The sequence below is a fragment of the Hypanus sabinus genome, chromosome 3, assembly GCF_030144855.1.
Source record: "Hypanus sabinus isolate sHypSab1 chromosome 3, sHypSab1.hap1, whole genome shotgun sequence".
Taxonomy (NCBI): Eukaryota; Metazoa; Chordata; class Chondrichthyes; order Myliobatiformes; family Dasyatidae; genus Hypanus; species Hypanus sabinus.
Window position 1 is genome coordinate 150,362,088 of NC_082708.1, and position 23,700 is coordinate 150,385,787.

At 39.4% G+C, this 23,700-nt stretch overlaps 1 protein-coding gene across 4 annotated transcripts in view; it reads right to left on the reverse strand.

The window, feature by feature from the left end:
• Positions 1-6,899: 6,899 nt before the first annotated feature.
• sgms2a (sphingomyelin synthase 2a) overlaps positions 6,900-23,700 on the reverse strand; it is a 93,885-nt gene continuing 77,084 nt past the window's right edge. For all 4 annotated transcript variants that reach the window (XM_059965378.1, XM_059965380.1, XM_059965382.1 and 1 more), the window contains 3 exons: positions 18,922-19,075; positions 11,337-11,512; positions 6,900-10,685 (listed from right to left, as the gene is read on the reverse strand). In XM_059965378.1, coding sequence (XP_059821361.1) covers positions 10,506-10,685; positions 11,337-11,512; positions 18,922-19,075 — 510 coding nt within the window. In that variant the 3' untranslated portion in view covers positions 6,900-10,505. The remainder of the gene's footprint in view (positions 10,686-11,336; positions 11,513-18,921; positions 19,076-23,700) is intronic.

Consider the following 23,700-nt stretch of genomic DNA (forward strand, 5'->3'; position numbering starts at 1 on the left):
CAGGGACTGGCGCTGGGTCCTTTGTTGTTTGTTATTGATCTGTACACTAATGTGTTTAACTGGATCAGCAAATCTGCAGATGACACCAATATTGGGGGTGTAGTGGACAGTGAGGTAGGCTATCATAGCTTGCAGAGGGACTTGCATCAGCTGGATATATGGGCTGAAAAATGGCAGGTGAATTTGAGTGTGGACAAGTGCAAGGATTTGCACTTCAGTAGGACCAACCAGGGTAGGTGTTACACAGTTTACAGTAGGGCACTGAGGAGTTGGGTAGAACAAAGGGATCTGGGAATACAAGTCTAATTTATTGAAAGTGGTGTCATAGTTAGATAGGGTTGTAAAGAAAGCTTTTGGTACATTGGCCTTCATAAATCAATGTATTGAGTACAGGAGATGGGGTGTTATGTTGAAGTTGTTTAAGACATTGGTGAGGCTTAATTAGGTGTATTGTGTGCAGTTTTGGTCACCTACAGACAGGAACAATGTAAACAAAGTTGAAAGAGTGCAGGGAAAATTTACAAGGACGTTGCTATGTCTGGAAGACCTGAGTTATAAGGAAAAATTGAATAGGTTAGGACTGCATTCTTTAGAATGCATAAAATTGAGAGATTTGACAGTGGTATACAAAATGATGAGGGGTATAGATAGGGTAAATGCAAGCAGGTTTTTTCCACTGAGGTTAGGTGGGACTATAACTAGAGGTCATGGGTTAAGGTTGAACGGTGAGAAGTTTAAGGGGAACATGAGGGGAAACTTCTTCATTCAGAGAGTCATGATAATGTGGAATGATCTGGCAGTACACGTGGTACATGCAAGCTTGATTTCAACATTTAAGATAAGCTTGGATAGGTTCATGGATAGTAGGGGTATTGAGGGCTATGGTCCCAGTACAGGTCAATGAGAATAGGTATTTCAGCATGGACTAGATGGGCCAAAGGTCCTGTTTCTTGGCTATACTTCTTTATGACTCCATGCCTCTATGTGTTCTGGGTGCATGAGAGGTTGTGCAAGATATTGCATCCCAGGTGTTTTAAACAGCTTATAGTTCCCACTGCTGTACCACCAATATTAAGAGGGTTGTGAGTGGTATGGGTTCTCCTGAGGTCAATAACCACTTCCTTTGTCTTGTGACATTGAGAAAAAGGTTATTTGGCTGGCACCAGGCTTTGGGCTCTCCCACATCCTGTCTGTAGGCTGTCTCATTATTGTTGGTGATCAACCCATCAACTGTTGTGTCATCAGCAAACTTGACAATGTGATTACTTGGCCATGCAGTCACGTGTGAGCAGGATGTACAGCAATGGGCTCAGCACACAGCCATGGGAGGTACCGTGTTGAGGATGATGGGGAGGGAGTAGCAGTTGTGCATCCTGACTATCTGAGGTCTGTTGGTTAGAAAGTCCAATACCCAGTTGCACAGAATCAGATAACTGTAGGAAAGTACCTGTTTCTGAACCTGGTAGAACGGGACTTCAAGTATCTCTGCCTCCTGTTGATGGTAGCAGTGAAAAGAGTCATGGCACGAATGGTGGGGATTTTTAATGATAGATGTCACCTTCTTGAGGCATCATCTATTATATAGATGTCCTGTAAAGATCCATTTTAACAAAGGCAAGAGGGCTATGTCATTGTTTTAAAGTGGCATCCTACTTGACAGAAACATTTTTGACCTAGTTTTAGGGTGGATATTTTACAGGAGGACTTTTGGTGCAGGATATTTTTTTCCTGAACTAGGACCATTTTATTATCAGTCAATTGTATACAAGAGATACAATTTCTCTTCTGTGCTACTCTCTCTGAATCAATAAATGAAAACAAAACCCACTTTCAGAAGGAAGTAATTAAAGGACTGGCAATGGGTGTAGAAGCATATCCTAAATTAAATGAATGTCTTCACGTAGGTAGGGCAGAAATGTGGATTAGCCAACATTTTTTCCATGCCTGTGACAGGTGAAACAATGTTACTAAGGGTGGTGTATGGCTCTTTATCAAATTGCTGCGTCCCATTTATGAAGCTGGACAATTAGGCTATTTGTTGGACGATGAAATTCCTGTCAATGGAGGAGGCTACTTTAAGTTTCCATTCTCTTAAGAAATCCAAAAACATTTTGCAGTAGCCTTTCTAGTTTCTGAAGTAGTTGTTGATACAGAAAATCAGTTCCTAAAATAGAGAAAAAATAGTACTGGAAATTAGAAGCTGCTGATGGTATATTTTGCTGTGCTCATTTAAAGTTAATGCAAAGTTATTATGTCTGTTATTATGACTCACACGTCTTATTTTGTCTCTGAGCAAAATTACTTTCACACAAAAGTACTTTAGATGTCAAACTGGCCCTTAGGTTAACAACTTTCTTCTCTTATAAGTCTTCTGTCTGGATTCCTGTTTGACAGCCTGCTTTCCATCTTTACCAAATGACAATGATTCCACCATTACTTAGCAGCAACAACAATATGGGAAAGACGTGCCTAACTTTATGTGAACAGACTTGTATATCAGATCAGAGAGTAAGCATCAGTGTTGACTACTAGAGAGCTACTGTGGAAGTGCAGTTGGGCGGGGGGAGGTAAACACTGTACTCGCTCTTTAGGAAAAAGAGAAATAGTGCAATTGCGTGTTACATTCATGCACCCTGCATCGTGAATGCTTGCTCTTAACCAATGAGGGTAGAGATTAGGGAGATGATTGACTGATCTAATGCAGTCAGAGGGGAGAAAAAACGTTTTAAGTTAATAAATACTTTAAGCTGGAAATATAATTCAACACTGGGGGACTGTTTATCTTTCAGGTGAGATATTAAAATGTGGCCCTGTCTGTCCCTTTGAGGTTTTTTAATACACTCAGTGGCCACTTTATTAGGTACCCCCTTTACCTAACAGAGTAGCTATTGAATGTATGTTTGTGGTCTTCTGCTGCTGTAGCCCATCCACTTTAAGGTTTGATGTGTTGTGTGTTCAGAGGTGCTCTTCTGCACTCCACTGTTGTAATGTATGGTTTCTTGAGGTACTGCTGCCTTCCTGTCAGCTCAAACTAGTTTGGCCATTCTCCTCTGATCTCTCTCATAACAAGGAACTCTTTGCCCACAGAACTGCTGGTCACTGGATGTTTTATGTTTTTCACACCATTCTTTGTAAACTCAAGAGACAGTTGTGCATAAAAATCCCAGGAGATACTCAATCTGACACCAACAATCTTTCCACGGTCAAATTCACTTAGATTACATTTCTTCCCCATTCTGTTGTTTGTTCTGAACAACAATTGAGCCTTGAGCCTCTTGACCATGTCTGCATGCTTTTATGCATTGAACTGCTGCCACATGATTGGATGATTAGAAACTTGCATTAATGATCAGGTGTATAGGTGTACCTAATGAAGCGGCTGCTGAGCGTACAATTCTACTATTTGAAAGGCAATGGGGCTGACTGAATCATTCTCACTACTGTGTTTGAGAACTTGCTGCATACAAACCACTAAATTTAGCAATGTAATAACATAATAATATTCAAAACATTAAGGTAAAATACTTTAAGATATCTTAAATACTGAATACTACTTGTATTATTTTCCTTATGTTAGGTGAAAGTGGGATTTATAAATTATGACTGCATGATCACTTTTTATTAAGTGATGTTATTAAGGATTATACTACCAAGGCAAATGGTTTGCACTATGCTCAAAATTTAAGTTAATTTTATGTATTGCACCAAATACTGCTGCTCAACAACAAATTCCACACTATATGTCAGTGATAATAAACCCAATTCTGATTCTGAACAGGATATGAATTAGTTCTTTCACTTCCACACATTAAGCTCAAGGGAAATGTCTTTTACTGTTTAGTCCTCTGTAGTAATCTGTCAATATTAACCAATTAACTTTATGCACTGCCTTTTTTACATATTGTGGATCCTGGTTAATTGGGTCACCGTTTCAGGCATGGAGATACCGGAAGTGGCCAGAAGTGAAAATGAATCAATTTCACTACTTCAGCAAGTTAGGGACAACAAAGAATTTGAATGTATTGACAATCATCTTTAATGTTACAATTAAAATGAAGGTTTAAAGGATATAATTGTCAAAAGAATTGTTTGAAGGCAATTGACTATCTGCATTGATTTTGTTCGTTTATAGTCAATCAAAAGAACACGTCTGCTAACAATGAATAAATTCCTCTGTCGATAACTATTAGGTATGAATACATATTTTATAGTACTGTAATAGTTTTAGAAGTGTTCTAATCTATTCTGTATTTCACATAAATACTTAAAATTGTTATTCAGTTAAACAGTTGTTTGTCTTTTTTATACTTTTTAAACTATTTACCGTTACATGAAACTTCACCTAATTGGGACAGTTGCTTAATTGGGCCAAATTGTAGTGGTCCCAATGTGTCCCAATTAACCAGAATCCACTGTATTATATTCTCAGTCTTGGTGTTTCCAAATGATTCTTAATTATGTGCCAATGAAATCCAATGACTTTTAAGTGCAAGAATATATAGTACATTTGGTGGAGTGATATGGCGCAGTCACCAGCCATTTGGATCGAGTCCATTCTAACCATCGACCATCCATTTACACTAAACCTTCTTTAATCTTATTTTTATTTTCTCCCCATTTTTAACCATTCATCCCAGATTCTATAACTCATTCCCATGTTTAGGGTAACTTACGGTGGCTAAATAAGCTACCAACCTACATCTTTGGAAACCAGAAGGACCAGGAAGACACCGATGCAATCACAGAGAGAGTATGCAAACTCCACACAGACAGCACCGTAAGTCAGGATTGAATCTCCGTCTCTGGTGCTCTGAGGCAGTGACTCTACCTTTTGTACGATTGTAAACAAAAACCTTTAGCCTTCATAAATGTATTGAAAATTCAAAGATCTTGATGGATTTTCATGTAGGCAATCCAAAAAATCACAAAGATAAATGCTATTAAGTATATGATAACAATCCCACACTTAAATCATGCAAGTTTATTTCAGGTTTGATGCATGTCTGCTTGGAATTAATTATAACTAATGGTGCTAGCACTCCTGGGTTGGTGAGTCCCGGGGGGGCAGACATTCCGTCTGGCTGAAGCTGAGGCGAAGAAGACCCTGGCCAGAGTAACCCATCAAAGCTGAGGGGCCTGATAATATACCTGGTCATGTTCTGAAAGACTGCACTGCCCAGCTGACGGAGGTGCTGATAAATATATTCAACAGCTCTCTGGAACAATCCATTGTCCCCTCAGTTTTCATGGTGGCAACCATCATTCCAGTGCCAAAGATGGTAACGGTAACCTGCCTAAATGACTATTGTCCAGTGGCATTAACATCAGCCATTCTGAAATGCTTTGAGCAGCTGGTCATGGAGCAAATTAAAGCTTTTCTCCTGGCTACATTGGGCTTGCTTATTACTCAGATTGATCCACTGATAATGCTGTAGCCTCCGCCGTCCACTCTGTCCTGTCCCACCTAGAAAGTGGGGTCTCATATGCCATACTGCTGTTTATAGACTTCACTTCAGCATTCAACGCCTTTATACCCCAGAAACTGGTGGGATAACTGTCCTCCCTGGTCTCAACACCTCCCTCTGCAATTGGATACTGATCTTCTTGATAGTAAGGCCAAAGACAGTCAGTGTGGGCAGCAATGTCTCTCATCCCATTTTGCTGAGCACATGTGCTTCCCAAGGCTGTGTGCTCAGCCCACTGCTGTTCACACTACCGTCACATGTCTGTGTTGCAGGATCCAGCCATGTCATCAAGTTTGCAGATGGTTGGCCGTATCAAGAATGATGACGGGATGGAGTACAGAGAGCAAGTGGAGAATCTGGTGGATTGGTGTGAGAAGAACCAACTTAAGCCTGAATGTGGATAAGGCAAAGGAAATCATTGTGGACTTCAGGAAGGTGCAGAAAACCCATCTCTCTTTGCAAATACATGACTCCTTCGTAGAGACAGTTAACTGCACCAAGTTCTTGGGAGTTCACATCCCCGATTCCTTAATATCACTTCTTTGAACAAGGCGCAGTAGCACCTCTACTTCCTATGAAGGTTGAGGCAAGCAAAACTCACCCACCCTCCATCTTAACTGCATTTAAAAGGAGCACCACTGAGAGTATTCTGACAAGTTGCATCTCGATCTGGTGTGGGAGCAGTCGAGCATCGGACCAGAAGTCCCTATGAAGGACTGTGAGAACAGCCAAGAGGATCACAGGCTTCTCCCTATCGTCCACTGGTGACACCTATCAGGAGTGATGCATATGCAGTGCCCTTAGTATTAATATGAACCCCACCTTTCCATCCAACATCCTCTTTGACTTTCTACCATCAGGCAGGAGATGACGATGAATAAAAACAAGAATGGTTAGAATGGTAAATAGTTTCTTCCCCCAGGCCATTAGGCTTCTGAACTCCCTGCCACATCATATTTGAAGTGTCTCTGTTAATCTATTCCATACCTTACAATACGTAATATGAATGAACTTTAGTTTGTTATTTATGTGTGATTCATCTGTAGATTTTATCCTTATTTCATAAGCTATGATGTGTTATGTGTGTTATGTGCTGCACACCCTGATTCAGAGAAATCTTGTCTTGTTTCTATAAACACCATATGTTTAAATGCATTATATTCATCTATATAGTTAAATGATAATAAATTAGTTGATTTGACTTGACTGCTAGCATTCCACAACTTTGCTACATTAGGGCGTAAATGAATACTTCTGCAGTGACTGTAGATCTTTGAAAACATCAAAAAGAAAATAGCTAACCAACTTTTTTACTGATTAGGTCACATAGATGAAGTACTGGAAAGTGACCAGTAATTTTTCTCCTGCTGACGAAGGAGGGAAGAAACATGGAATGACAAAAAATATGTTCAAATAATTATGGATAAGTAACAATTAACAGGAAAAATACATTTTTAATAATCAAATATTTAACTCTAATTAAATGCAATCACTGCAACAGTGTGTATCACATATTGATAGAAATACATCTTTTTACTGTTTGTATATACAAAATTAGGGCTAAAATACAAGGCATGAGATTATTTTAAAAGATTACTCAAATACAAAAGCAGCATGCTTGAATAACACAAAATACTAATGATTGTATTCACAATAAAACTTTGCAGATTTATTCAATTATATATAAAATTTGAATTTAGATTTGCAAAGGTTTCTGGACAACGTTTAGGTGTAGCGATAGAATGTGCAATCTTTAAGAAGTTTCAAATCAAGTCTCAAAGGCTCCCAGATTATCTGCATTCCCTAAAATAGGAAATGTGTCTCTTTAACTTTTCCTTATTTAAAAGGGAACTGACTGTAACGTTAAGTTTTCCTTTTCTCATGATGGCTTAGAGTTTAAACTGGTCGGTGGTGGATGTAGTCAGTTCTTTCCTCATCACTGCAGCAGGATGAAATGCTACAAACTAAAGGTCTTTTCCGACCAATGAGATAAAGGTTAACTGAGACGTGCCGGTAAGTGTATTTGCAGCAGATTAACTCTGGGGCAAAGAGACAGCCCCAGAGTCTGCTGTCTCAAGAGACAGCAGATGCTGGAACCTGGAATAAACACCACCAAGCTGCTGGATGAACTCAGTGGATTAGCAGATCTGTGGAGGGAAATAGACAGTTGATGCTTTCAGTCAAAACCCTTCATCTGCAGAGGACTCTGATGGGTCTTGACCTTAAGCATTAAACTGATGCCGTCTGAGTTGTTGAGTTCCTCTAGCAGCTTATTATTTTTTAATCTCCATGGATGCAGAATTCTGGCATGGGCAGTCCCAAACCTGGCAGTGTAAGGAAGATCTTTAGGCATCGGGCTAGCAACCCCATCCTATAAAAACCAGTGATACAGAAACGCTGATGGAAACTCTAAACATCTCATCACTGGGAGAGAAAGGATCTTCGAAGATTGTCTACATCTGAGGACAGTTTGAAAGACTGGCCCAAGACAGAGGACTCTGACAAGCTGCTATCAGTGACCTGTGCCCCAGTAGGACTGATGGGCTCAGAAGAATGGATGCATAAATTGACGGAAGATCACTATAAGATTCTCCCATAGGAAGTGCAGCATTAAGGATAAACAAAAGGTTGTTTTATCAGTTCCTGGAGTGGGTCTTCCCAACAGAATGCTGCTGTGCATTTGTTACTTCAGGAGAAATTAAGAGACAAGATGCAGAGGGAGTGAGTTCCCTCAGGTCCTTCACTTGAGTGACCGGGCAGGCCCATGAAACAACTGCCCCTCTCCATTCTGAGGACCAACCCTTCCGCCACCTCCACATACAAAAATGGTTGCTTCTGACTCAGAGGTCAACAAGAAGGTTTATTTTACATTGTACAGGTCGAGTACCCCTTACCCGAAATTCCAAAGTCCAAATCACGACACAAATGGCAAATTCCACAAAACACAGTGAAAGTTGTGAGGTGATGTACACATCACAGACATTTCTGAGAAGTGACTTCACATATGCAAAGAACAGAAATTAATGAAAAACAGAAAAAACACTGCATAAAGCAAAAAAATTAAGATCTCAATTATAAATTGAAAGAGTGGAATCATTAGTTACAAAGTGAGCATATGCTGCTTAGTGGTGTGCTGATCATAAAGCAAGCAAAGATCTATCAGGACAAACTGAAAATTGAAGCTAATTGTGAATATTCAGTAGGCTGGTCTGAAGAAATTTAAGAAAAGGCAAGACATTAAATGTTTTAAAGAATTGTGGTGATAAAGCAACTGCTGATCATGTAGCAGAAAAAATCATTGATGAGCTTGCCAAGATAATTGCTGATGAAAACCAAATACACTGAATGGCTGCAACTGTATGTATGATGAACAAGTGTAAGAAGAAGACTGCTTGCCATTAGCACATAAATTCAGAGACAGAAATGATGATGAGCCCAAGCTACCTCGTTATATATTCCAAAATCTGAAAATCTCCCAACCTCAAGCATTTCGGAAAAGGGGTACTGAACCTATAAAAAGGATTTCCTTTGTAAGCACATCTGACAGATTTGGCACCAGTACGATTTGGCATGGATGAACTATACTTTAAAAAAAGGCCATGTGGATGAATATTTTGGTAATATGATAATGAATTGATTCAGTTAAATGATTCTATTTAGGTTCAAAATATTTGCATTACTGATTTTTTGTAATGGATCCAAAGTGTTTGTTCCCTGTTGCTAAAAATGTAAATAATATACACACATTTTACTTTGACTCTGCGAAGTGTTTTGGGTTAAAACAAGTTGTAGCAAATGAAAAGTTTAGTGAATGGAATTTAGCTGATAAAAGAAAGACTACAAATATTCCAGACAAACATAAAAATATTTCTCAAAATTTCCTGGTCACTAGATAATAAACTCCAAAAATAAAAAAAATTGCAATTCTCTCAGGATTTAAATGTTGAATATTAACTTAAGGATTACTTCTGAACTTCATTTTCAGCAGCATGGTGATTGCTTAAAAAATCACTGCAGATTGAATTAACCTCCATTGAACTAAAAACACTTCTTCACACCCAACAGTTCCCACAGTTTCATCTCCCAAATGAAAGCATTGATTCCATATTAAGATAGCAGTCCACCGGCAGGCCTGAAGCAGCATGGTCCAATGCTTACTTCAGCTATAAATCTGACTAGTTAGCATTTAAAAGCAAATGGCCTGTTTAGTATTTGCAAGTGTACTCTTGCAGTCCTCAAAAAGCATCAGGAATCTGCTTGCTGGCATCACCTTTTCCTCACTCAATGGTAGTAAAGTCAATTGTGTTTCCTTCCTCTGAACTGAAAAATTCCGTGGTGCAATTTACATGTAAATTGTTCTGCTGGGAGGAGCCCACAGACTTCATTTTCCTTGCTGCAAGGTGTAACATTTTCAGAATGAAACGAGAAAGATTTCCCAAGAGTCCCCTCATTCTGTTATTTTTGGTCAAAGTTTTTGGTATGTGCTACAAGCATTGAAGCTACTAATCAGCAATGATGGAATCCTAATTTTTGTAGAGATGGAACAGGTATGCTGGTGTTTCAAAGTTCACAGTTGTGTCTCAAACAATGTGCAAAATAATCGGTTGCATAGATTTGATAAAGTATAATCAGTAGGATAGCTAGTACTCCTACCTTCTTTCAAGTGCCATGATCTACTATGGTAGGACTACATTTGCAGTAAATCTGAGTCTCTGTTTCCTAGATCACAGACAAGACGTAGTTCTAGATCCTACCTTCTGATTCATATATATGCGAGTAACACATCAGAAATGATTCAAGTAATTACCTAAATTCCAGCCTTGTGGACATTAAGGCTGAAGCTAAATGTATATTAGACAGGCCAACAGGACTAGCAAAACATCAGTTCCCCACTTACCTTAGATTTCTTAAGCTTATATTCAGATTGTAGGGAAAAATATTTAATTAATTAGATGGAACTGAATGTAAACTACAAAGATAATCTTTATTTTCTTCTGATGCATGCAGAGTAGGAAACAATACTCGGTCCATGTGAGCTCTTCACAATTTCTGAACCCTCGAATATCTCCAACACGGCAACCTCAGGCAGCCTGGAGGCCACGAGAGAGGCCACACGTAGGAGCAAGGAACTGAAGTGTGCACGTTCTTCTCAAGGAAGAGGAAAACCTGGAACCACCAGACATGGGAAAATTGATTGGACTGTGATGGGGTTTTCAAGGTCTGTAGAGAGAAAAAAAAGAACTTGTTTTCGGAGGTACAATTATCACATTGAAACACACAACTGGTTAGAATTTGGAAAAAATAGTAAAATAAAAACAAGTGTATATTTAGCAATATAAATTCTCCTTAATCTAAGATTCAAGACTAATTTTAAAAGCACAATGGCTTGGAAGTTATGTTATGAGCTTCCAATGGCTTTAAAATGGTGATTTTGTTCACTCTGTTGCTTTATGTGAAAACCTCATAAAGATTAAGATACTCAATTGCAAGTATCACAGAAAAAATCTTGTCAAACATTAGTTCTGTAAAACAAAATTACTTTAGTTTTTGTTGTAAAATCTGTTTTTTTCTATGGGTAAATGAGAATGTCATTTTTCAGATCAGTAATGTGGACAATCACATGAGCTGAAGTTTGCTGTAATGCTACGTTGATAGCATTTTCTGGAGATTTATGTGAGGAAAATAAGGCTGATGTTGCCTGAAAAAAATGTCAGTCTGGGAGGGAACATAAAGTATGACAGAGAATGGGAGAGGTATGGTAGATTGGAATGGGAAGAAAAGAGTCCTCATGTTTCTTTCTTGTTTTTCTTGAAAGCATGTTGTTTGAGTATAGCTTTCAAAGTGTGCTTCCATGATCCACCAGAAACTTACTGGAATATTGGCCATTGTATGGTACCACCAGAAGAGTCTTGTTGTAATGTAGTAAGCCACTAAAACATCCACACTGTAATGTTCATGGGCTATTAGGATGCACATAATTCCAACTGCACTGAGAAGCCAGCAGATCCACAGATACCATGAATACCACCATGACCGACGTGGCGAATCTGTGGAAAGCAAAAGCAACAGCTGTTAGATCCTGAACCACTCTAACTACACAGAAAAAAACATACACCAGCTAGTATTTTACCTTCACTATCTGAATGTTATATTTTGCCTTTTACCCACTAAAATATTATAGGCTCTGCACATGCATGCAATCCTGTGAACAGGGTTAGGGTTCACAGAGTTGTGGAGCATATTTTGACCATGACTGAGAACTGGTTATCAGACAGAAATGAAAGACTCCAGCAAATTCCCATAGATGTACATGGAGAGCATTACTGTCTGGCATGGAGACACCAATGCAAAGGATCTGAAAAAGCAGCAGAAGGTTGTAAACTCAGCCAGCTCCATCACGGATATTAGCCTCCCCACCATACAGGCCATCTTCAAAAGGCAATGCCTCAGGAAGGAAGCATCCATCATTAAAAACCCTCACTATCTGTGACATGCCCTCTTCACATTACTACTATAAGGAAGGAGGTACAGGAGCATGAAGACACAAACTTAACATCTTAGGAATAGTTTCTTCCCTTCCATGATCAGATTTCTTGCAGTCCATGAACACCATCACACTGTTTGCTCACTTTGTGCACTACTTATTTAGACTTCTATATTTCTTATTGTAACTTACAGTATTTAAAGAAAGTGATTGCACTCTGTACTGCTGCCACAAAACAACAAATTTCACAGCATTATGTATGTCTGTGGTAATAAAACTAACTCTGATTCTGACTTCACTGAAAACACCATGCAGGTATAGTATGTGATTAGGAAGGCAATTGGTATGTTGGTCTTTATTCAGAGAGGATTTGAAACTAGGAGTAAAAATATCTTGCTGCAGTTTTGGTCTCCTTAACTGGAAGAAAAGAATATGCTGTAGACACTACTGTAAGTGCAGAGGATCACTAAACTGGTTCCAGGGATAGCATATTTGACACTGAGGAAACCAAGACTCAGCCTCCATCCCCTTGAGCTTAAAGGAATAATTGGGGAACTCGTTGAAATATATAAAATCTTGGGCTCAACAGGCTGGGGACGAAGACAATATTTCCTCTGGCTGAGAAGTGTGAAACTAAGAGTCATAGTTTCAGAATGATGTCATGACCAAACTGAGGTCAAATTTCTTTACACAGTGGATGAAAAATGTTTGAAGTTCTCTAGTCTGGAGAACTGTGGATGGTCGATGAGTTAATTCAAAATAGTAACTGGAAGATCTCTGGATATTAAAGGAACCAAGTTTGTTGGGGATAGTGAAGGAAAATGTCATTATGATGAATACAGGAGCATACTCAAAGGGCAATTGGTCCCCTCTAACTCCTGTTTCCATGTTCATTCTTAATTAGTTTTTATCAACTCTTACATAGGTAGTGACGACTAAAGCTTCTTCTTATTACATCTCTAAAAAAGATTAAAAGAAAAACTTAAGAGAAAAGTTTTAAAATACATCTGTAAAAGTATACCAAAATCTGTACAGACTTGCCATCTGCACTACTTGACTGACTGAGAAACATTTTAACCTGTCCTACTATCAATTAATGAATGGGCTCAGGTGAAGTTAGTAGCTTTCCAATTTAATTACTCTATACTGAAGAAAACAGCATCAAACCTCACTATTCTGTCCAATGGTGGTGGTGGTGGTGGGAGTGTTCACTGCCTTGTAAGTTGTTTTAAGGTTAAATTTTATAAGAAATTCTAGAAATTCACTCATGCTGGTTTTCAGAGCATTAAAGTATTGTTATATTTGTACTGATGCTTTTGAAAGCTTGCAAAATATTGCAGAATTTATTAGCTCTGGTTGAGAAAAACGAGAAACAAAAGTTAGCCTCCCTGATTTAATGCTGTACTATCTTTATCCAAATTCTCACTAGTCCAGGCACTCAGTCAGACGTGCATTAACCAGCCTGAAAGGCACAAACAAAACCAACAAACAAACAGATAATAGAGCTTTGACCAGCAAACGATCCAGACATTGGAAGTTTGAGAGGAGGGGATTTCACTCAGATCCACTGCCTAAGTAGAAAATGGGAGCAGCGGGTCGCAGCAGGGTAATAGACCTTTAACCTGCAACCAGTCTGCATTTGTGATTGATTAGCAAGAGCAAATAAAAGGAAAGCAAGGGCAAGTGCAGCAGCCGTCATCACAGTGGACATTGATCGAGTGGACAGATCCAGGGTGGTGATATTGAGGCTTTAGCTCTTCGAGGCTTCAGTCAGAGAAAGCAAAGAAAAGCTCTCGGTTAAGTTTTTTTTCCCTTCCCTTCTTTCTATATACTCAGCTAGGACAGTAGCGATGACAAGCATGATAGTGGAATGCTCTTCTTGCAGCTTGTGGAAAGGCAGGGAGACCTCCAGCGTTCCTGATGACTACAACAAAGGAGTTGGAGTTGAACTGGATGAACACCAGATCATTCAGGAGGCTGAAGGGGTGATAGTTAGGACATATAGAGAGGTAGTTACACCCAGGGTGCAGGACACAGGAAACTGGATGTCAGTCAGGCAGGGGAAAGGGGTTAAGCAGCCAGTGCAGAGTACCCCTGTGGCCATCCCCCTGAACAACAGGTATACCACTTTGGATACTGTTGGTGGAGGGTAGGGTGGGGGGAGAAAAAGAATGACCTACTAAAGGAAAATCACCCGGCTTGGTTTCTGGCACCGAGTCTGCCTCTGTTACTCAGAAGGGAAGGGAGGAGAAGAGGCACACTGTGCTGATAGGGGAACAGACAAGAGGATCTGAGGGTGAAAACAAGATTCCCGGATAGTATGTTGCCTCTTGGTGCCAGGGCCCAGGACATCTCGGATTGAGTCTTCAGCATTCTTAAATGAGAGGGTGAACAGCCAGAAGTCATGGTCTACGTAGGTGCCAATGACATGGGTAGGAAGAGTGACAAGGATCTGCATAAGGAGTTCAAGGTGTTGGTGCTAAGTGCAAGGGCAGGCACTCCAGGTTGTGATCTCAGGATTGCTATCTGTGCCACGTGTTAGTGAGACCAGAACTAGAAAGACTATACAGTTTAACACATGACTAATGAGTTGGTATAGGAATAACATTTTTGGATCAATGGGCTCTCTTCCAGGGAAGCTGGGCCCTGTACAGAAGGGACAGTTTTCACCTGAACTGGAGGATGAATAATATCCTAGTGGGAAAGTTTGTAACTGCTGTATGATGGGGTTTGAACTAGAGTTGCAGGAGGATGGGAAGCAGAGTGTCAGACAGTTAATGGAGAGGTTGTGGAGGCAGATTTTGGTAAGACCTCAGACTAAGTCAGGAATTAAAAAGTTGAGAATGGTATGACGAGTGACCTGAGCTGCGTATATTTCAATGCAAGAAGTATCGTAGGAAAGGCGGAAGAGCTCAGGGCATGATTCAACACTTGGAATTATGACGTTGTAGCCATTAGTGAGACTTGATTACAGGAAGGACAGGACTTATTAGTGAGGCATTATGGGTGGAATTGAGAGATAAGAATGTTATGACCACATTAATGGGGCTATATTACAGACCACTCAACAGTCCTAAGAATTTAGAGGAACAAATTTGTAAAGAGATTGCAGACTGTACAAGAAACATAAGGTTGTTATGGTCATTGATTTTAGTTTTCCACATATTGACTGGACTCCCACACTGTAAAAGGACTGGATGGGATAGAGTTTGTCAAACGTGTTCAGGAAAGTTTCCTTCATCGGCACATAGAAGTCCCAATGAGAGGGAACTTGTGAAAAATTGGTCACAGTGCCATTCATAGACTTTCAACTTATTAATACCTTATTTTTTGGTGTTAAAGAGTCATAGAATACTATGGCTCAAAAGCAGGCTCTTCAGCCCATCTAGTTCATGCAGACCTGTGCTTCTGCCTGGTCTGGCTAACTGCAACCAGACCACTTCTCGCCATACCCCTCCCATCCATATATCTATCCAAACTTATCTTAAATGTTACAACTGAACCTGCTTCTACCACTTCTGATAGCAGCTAATTCCACATGTGCACTGCTCTATTTGTAGATCTCCTTGTGCATTAATTTTCACCTGTTATTTAATTTCCAAAGTCCATATCAATAATTGGATTAGTCCAGTAAATAATTATAAAGCTAAAATCTTACACATGCAAAACAGCAGTTGCTACTTTTGGTAACTATAGTTTGATGTATTTGTATGGGGGTCATCTCCATTGCAACTTTACAATAAAAGACAAAAATAAGGTTGGAGTGCATGGAAAAGTATTGATGAGCAGTGATAAACACTTCTGTCTATCTACCCGTTGTATCAGAGTCTTAAGCCTCCCAGTCACAAACTGTACTGAATTGTGTGTAGTCAATTTGAACCAGAGACAGCCTCATCTCCCCAGGGATAACAAGGGATAAATCAGATCTGGGGGTGTTCTGTTGATGGTTGATTTTAGAAAGTAAAAATACCAGTGAAGACAGTCAGATCTTACAGCAATGCTATTTTCACAGCCTCATGCTTCAGATCTTACAAATTAATGTTTACCATTTGGGCAATGCCTGTGTTGCTGAAAGCTGTATAACCACATCATTAAGTGTCAGCATCTGCACCACAGAGTTGGAAGAGGGAAGCATGTGAGGGACTTGGAAGTTACTGTCAAACCCAAAGTACGGATTATGTATTAGCAGGATGTTCGCATTATTTGTCTGTAATAAATGTTATTTTTAATTGTGTGGGAGTAGAATAGCAGAAAATGGCTGGTATGTTCTTCATGTGAAAGATTTATCTCAAGTTTAAGAACAATTGGTTTTAAACAAGGAAATCTTGCATTAATGCTACACCCTGGTGTTTAGATACATATCAAATAAATGCAGCTGTTGCACATCAGAACTTAGCTTTCTCTGCGGGACTGGGTGTGGTGGAATACATGTTCAGCATACTGCCTGGAAAATAACGGGATATGGAAATAGTCCTCTGACAAATCACAAAATGTTCTACAATACATTGAAGAACTTAATAAAACCCTTATGTTCTTGTAACTGGCTGCAAAAAAAAACTCTTCCACTATGTAGAGCAATGAGTTAAACACATAACATCACAGAGCCTACTATATATAAAGTTTGCAAAACGAAAGCAAAGCAGGGTGCAACTTGCTTGCCAATGTGCAGCCATACAGAAAGTGCTAATGAAAGGCCTCAACCCTAAATGGTGACCATCCATTTCACTCCTTAGATGCTGCCAGACAGCTTAGTTCCTCCAGCATTTTCTGTGTTGCTCTGGATTTTCATTAGACTCTTGTGTCTGCCAACCTGCAGTCAACTGATTTGCTGTTGAATTCATTCATATTATTCAATTCTATACCTGGGCAAATGCAATCGCAGGAATGGAGGTGAATGATAAGGAAAGCCCTCTGACATTTCAACTAAGTACTGGTCTTGATTTCCATCAGCAATATCTGAAAAAGCATCTAAACTGTACCAAACATAGAACAGTACAAAACAGTAAGGCCCTTTGGCCCACAATGTTGTGCTAACCTTTTAAACTACTCCAAGGTCAATTTAACACTTCCCTCACACATAGTCTTCCATTTTCCATTATTCCATATGAGGTGAATGGCCAAAAGCTTCAGAACAACTTTTGAGCAGAAATGTTGTTCTGATAGGATGGCACATGTCCAATCAATGTGAGTGAGGTTAACTAGAGTATGCAGTAAGCCTTGTATATAAAGTGTGTACTTTATATACACGGCAGTTATGGTAATGTTAATGACATATTAATTATCCATGTAAACCCCCTGTACATTCAAATTATCCATTCTTAAGCCAGGTATTCATCTTCAGGACCTATTGATCTTGAATTCACTGATTGGATGGATATCAGACAAAAAAGATTGAGTAAATGCAAGCAGGCTGTTTCCACTTAGGTTGGGTGGGACTACAACCAGAGGCCATGGGTTAAGGGTGAATGGTGAAAGGTTTAAGGGGAACACAAGGCAAACTTCTTCACTCAGAGGGTCGTGAGAGTGTGAAATGTGTCGGCAGCACAAGTGGTGCATGTGACCTCAATTTCAATATTTAAGACAGATAGGAGTATGGAGGGCCATGGTTGTGGTGCAGGTCAGTGGGAGTTGGCAGTGTAAATGGTTTCAGCATGGAGTAGATGGGCTGAAGAACCTATTTCTGTGCTGTACTTCTCTATGACTAACTCTGCACAGTACACACTGTAAACAGGAATGTTGAACTAAGCAGTTGTTAGATATCAGGTGATGGGCCACTAAGACAAGAGTTGTTATAGTGATGAGTGGCCTACAGTCACTGGAAATCTTGCCTCATGTGAATTGTCAGATTGACTCCCCGAATGTTACAAACGTGAAAGGTTCAGTTCATACCACAGACAGGTAGAAAGAAAGGGAAGTGTAATGTAGAATTAGATCAACACACACAAAATGCTGGTGGAATGCAGCAGGCCAGGCAGCATCTATAGGGAGAAGCACTGTCAACGTTTCTGCCTGGCCTGCTGCGTTCCACCAGTACTTTGTGTGTGTTGCTTGAATTTTCAGCACCTGCAGATTTCCTCGTGTTTGCCTGTAGAATTAGGTGCTCAATTCAGATTACCATAATCTGTCAATCTCAAATAAAGATATTTCACCTCTGAATAAGGTTTATTTTTATTTTTTATCATTATAGTTGTTATAAGCAAGTTTTTCATTGTATCTCTCCCTCACCTTACTTGTGCATGTGACAAAAAACTTGACTTGAAATTTTGTATCAGGACATTTGACCATAAAAAAATATGGACCAGAATTAGGCCATTTGGCCCATCGAATTTGTTTTGCATTTCACCATGGCTAATTTATTATCCTTCTCAACCCAATTCTCCTGCCTTCTCCCCATAACCTTTGATGCCATGACTAATCAAGAACTTATCAACCTCTGCTTTAAATATACCCAATAACATGGCCTTACAACTGTCTGTGGGAATGCATTTCACAGATGCATTATCCCTCAGATAAAGAAAATCCTCCTCATTTCTGTTCTTAATGGAGACATTACTTTTTTCTAAATGGACGTCCCTCTATTCTGAGGTTGTGCCATCTCAATTATTTGCACAATTATTTAATTGCCGGGTTACTGTAAATATAGTTAGGAAGGGAGATAGCAGTTTTGGACATCCTAGGAGGAGGAAATCTGGTAGAAGCATTTCTAGCAGATGATTTGCCCTTGTGACTCTAGCTCTAACCCTTAAAGCATCTAGCAAGGCCTCTGAAGAATCCTTTCTTGGACAGTACTTGATCTCTGCTTTTTGACTCCTGACTAGTTATACCAATAATGATTCACGTGAAAAGTCAGATACACAGGGATATATGCTGTTTCACTATCGTGTGTTATATTGTGCCAAAGCACCACTGCATCTACCCCCGTGCACTATTGCAGTTAAGATCAACAACTACTCCATTCAGGAAACCACTTACATTCCTTTATGAACAAATAAGTGATGGTCAGCATAACAGTGTGACCGCTGTAGAGGAAGTCTCCACACATGATGTGTGACCCAGTAATGGAAAGCCCTCCACCAGATATCAGCTTTAAGATTCGTTGTAGTTTGGCCTGAGAGTCCCCAAACAGCTGGAAGAGAACAAAACAATGATGAGACATTTACTGATACTCCTCAAATAGGTCCAATGACCACCCCCCACCACCCCAAGCCCAGGGTTCACCCACTCTGGAGTTATAAGCTGTGGACGTACAAATTCCCCACTGTGCCATTTGCTCAAAAACAAACCAAAAAAAAGAGACTCTGTTACTTTAATTTAGACAAGGAATTTCTTGTAGAATATTTAATACAAAACTGTGTATCCACCTTAAATGCTATTATTCAACTTACACTCAAACTGTGAATTGTTCCTTTGTTTTTTAGATTCATAGTGTATTCTGTTTCTCTGATGCCTTGTAACTCGATCAGCTCACGAGGACAGAAAACACATCAGTTTGTTGAGATAAAAACTGCAAGCACAGTGCGATAATGTTGCAGTTATTAACCATACAACTGTGTAACATAGCCCTTTAGGTGATTGCAACCCAATGACCTTTTAGTATCAGTTACGTTCACTGTTGATCTCACAATCCGATACACTACAAACTACAATAACAAATAGATCATTAATTCAATTGCCTTTTTTAATTCAAGGGATGCAAACCAACTGGAAAAGTCAGTATCTTTAATTAAAAAATTTGCAATTACATTGCATGTCTTTTATCTGTCATCATTCACTGAATTGAGCACATCACTACCTTTGCTTGCAATTTTTATATTATGGTGATATGGCATAAAATTGTCTCAGAATGCAAGAAAGTAAACATATTGCAAGTTTCATTCTTGTAAATAATTTTTATCATTTATAAAGTTTATTTTGGATAAACAAAAAGTTACAGCCAGAAGCTGATTGCTCCTTACATTGGAAGACCAGAAAGTTTCAGGCAAACCAGAGTGAGTCTTTCAGAATGCTGTTGATCTTGATCTTCCAACAGCAGTCGACATTTATCTCAGTGTTCATCCTGAGCAAAATCCACAAAGCAGTGATTCCTGTGTCACCATCACTTGGAATGAACCTCAATCAGCATTTATTGACCATCCTTAATTAACCCTTAACTGAATGACTTAGCTTGGTAAAGAATCAGTCAAATTGTTATGGATGTGGAGTTACATCCAGATCCAGGTCAAGGAATAAATAACATTCGAGTACCTGATGAGTTTTAAAGGACAGCCTGGTGTTTCATCATTGTACTGATAACAAGTTCAATATTCCAGAATTTATTTAGAGTGAAGACCTTTGCCTTGAAAGATTACGTTTGTTATTAGCAGATCTGCTGGGTGCTTTTAGTATTTTGTTTGCATTTCAGATTTCTAATATTTGCTTTACGAAGTCAGGGGGTCTACATCACAGGGGTAAAACTGGATAATGTTGAACTGTCTCCAACCACAATAATCCCAAATACTTGACTATTTTCAATGTACTTATATGCAATTTAATGAAAATATAGAAGTTTATATTCAATAAGTCACTGACAAAACAGAATATACAATGTTAGGTGCATTATTCTAGCACCAACCTTACTTGGCTTGGGTTTCTGGACAAACTGGATTTCTAGAGCCTGTTCCAGATGCAACTGCAAGCCACTGATAAAAGGCCAGATTTAAAATTTTTTCAAGAAACTTCCAACATGGGTTTTGCCCAGAGCACACTTTCTCTCCTTCACCAACTAGGAGCTGAATGGTTCCTGCCATGTGACATGTCATTAATATGATTGCCCTTCTTCAGTGAAGTGAGAACACAAAGGGCATTGATGCATCGTAAACAGAATGCGATGGTTTGTTGGCACAACACATATGTTAATTTGACGACATAATTAATGTACAGGAGGACATGTACTGTACTTTGTGTATTAATTTCCTATACATTTTTATGAATATAAAAATATACCTTGGGATACCTTGTTACAACTGTTCAAGACATTGGTGAGGTTGCACTTGGAAGTTGTGTGCAGTTTTGGTCACTGTACTATGGGAAGGATATAGTTAAGCTAGAGAGAGCATAAGGATGAGAAACTAGAGCTGGGGATTGTCTTCTGGAGCCGAAGTGACTAAAGGGGTGGCTTTACAGAGGTTTATAAAATGACAAGGGACATAAATAAAATGGATGGATGTACTCTTTTTCCAAGGGTATGGGAATCTAAATTGAGAGGGCATGGATTTAAGAGATTTAGTAGGGATTTTGAGAAGCAGGTTTTGCCACACATTAGTTGGTGTATGTGGGAACAAGCTGCCAGAGGCAGTGACAGATGTGGGTACAATTACAATGTTTGAAAGACATTTGAACAGGTTCGTGGATAGGGAAGGTTTAAAGAATTTTGCCCAATGCAGGCAAATTAGACCAGTCATGGTCTCGATCCACATGGACAAGTTGCGCCAAAGGGCCTATGATCATATTTTTATAACACTAAATAAAAAATGTAGCTGGCTCCCTTTAGTCTGCCAAAATGTATTGGTCTTCCATGGTAAGGAGATGTCTGCATACAGATGTTGCTGATTGGCACATTCCAAGGTACTGGCGTTTTGCTGCAGGATGAAACAGTGCAGCTACTCCAAAGCCTTTGTACATAAAAGAGGAACACAATACTGGGAGAAGAGTTGGGTCCTGTTTAACAACCTCTCAAACACTTCAGAGGTGCACTGTTTAAAGAGGAGGAAACAATGACTAGTTTTGATGCATTGTCTATTGAATTGATTGCACAACAAATGCAAAGTACATTGCATTCTTCATTGTAATACATGTCTTCATTGTATTTGCTGTTTATGTTATGGATAAAGGATATTTTTAGGAAAAAGTTATCTAGCTCTCTGTGACTTCACATCAAATGCTGAGTTTGTCCTTACCTTATGTGCCCTTGCTTTGCCAAAAAGGTCATATGTAACACCATAAGATACCGGAACAGAATTAGACCATTTGGTCTATCCAGTCTACTTCACAATTTCGTCATGGCTGATCCAATATTCCTCTCAGCCCCAATCTCCTAACTTCTTCCTGTATCCCTTCATGCCCTGACCAATCAAGAATCTATCAACCTCTGCCTTAAATATGCATAAAGGCTTGGCCTCGACAGCTGTCTGATTCACAGTGCCACAGATTCACCACTGTCTGGCTAAAGAAATTCCTCCTCACCTCCATTCTAAAAGGCTAACCCTCTATTTTGAGGCTGTGTCCTCTGCTCTTAGACTCTTCCACCACAGGAAACCGCTCTCCACATCCATTCTATCAAGGCCTTTCACCATTTCATTGGTTTCAATGAAGTCACCCCTCATTCTTCTGAATTCTAATGAATACAGGCCGAGATATATCAAACTCTCTTCATATGACAAGCCATTCAATCCTGGAAATACTTTGTAAATCTCCATTGAACTCTCTTCAGTTTCAGCACATCCTTTCTAAGATAAGGGGCTCAAACCTGCTTACCATCTTTCAAGAGAGGCTTCAACAGAGCTTTATAAAGTTTCAACATTACATCCTTGCTTTTATATTCTATTCCTCTTGAAATGAATGCTGACATTGCATTTGCCTTCCTCACCACAGACTCAACTTACAAATTACCTTTAGGGAATCCTGCACAAGGACTCCCAAGTCCCTCAGCACCTCAGTTTTTTGTATTTTCTGTCCATTTAGAAAATAGTCAACCCTTTCATTTCTTTTACCAAAGTGAATAACCATACACTTTCTGACACTATATTTCATCTGCCATCTCTTTGCCATTCTCCTAATCTGTCTAAGTCCTTCTGTAGCTTCTTTACTTCCTCAAAACCACCTGCCTGTCTACCTATTTTCGTATCATCTGCAAACATCAACAGTGCCAACAATTCCATCATCCAAATCATTGACATATAATGTAAAAAGAATCAGTCCCAACACAGACACCTGTGAAACACCACTAGTCATTGGCAGCCAGCCAGAAAAGGCTCCCTTTATTCCCACTCTTTGCCTCCTGCCAATCAGCCATTTCCTTATCTGTGCTAGAATCTTTCCTGTAATACCATGGACTCACAGCTTGTGAAGCAGACTCATATGCGGCACCTTGTCAAAGGTCTTCAGAAAAATCAAAATACATAATATCAACTGATCCTCCTTTGTCTATCATGCTTGTTAATTCTTCAAAGAATTCCAACAGATTTGTCAAGCAAGATTTTCCGTTAAGGAAGCCATGCTATGGCCTATTTTATTATATGTCTCCAAGTACCCTGAGACATCTTGATAATCGACTTCAACGTCTTCCCAACCATTAAGGTTAGCCTAACTGGCCTATAATTTTCTTTCTTCTGCCTCTTACCCTTCTTGAAGAGTGGAGTGACATCTGCAATTTTCCAGTATTCCAGAACCATTCCAGAATCTAGTGATTCTTGAAAGCTCATTACTAATGCCTCCACTATCTCTTCAGCCATCTTTTAGAACTCTGGGGTGTACACCACCTGGTCCAGGTGACTTATCTACCTTCAGACCTTTCAGTTTCCCAAGAACCTTCGCTCTAATTATGGTAACTTCCACACACTTAGTGCCCCCTGACACCTGGAACTTTTACCATTTGCTAGCGTATTCCACAGTGAAGACTGATGCAAAATAGTTACTCAGTTCATCTGCCATTTCATTGCCTCCTGTTAATACCTCTCCAGCATTGTTTTCCAGCAGTCTGATATCCACTGTCCC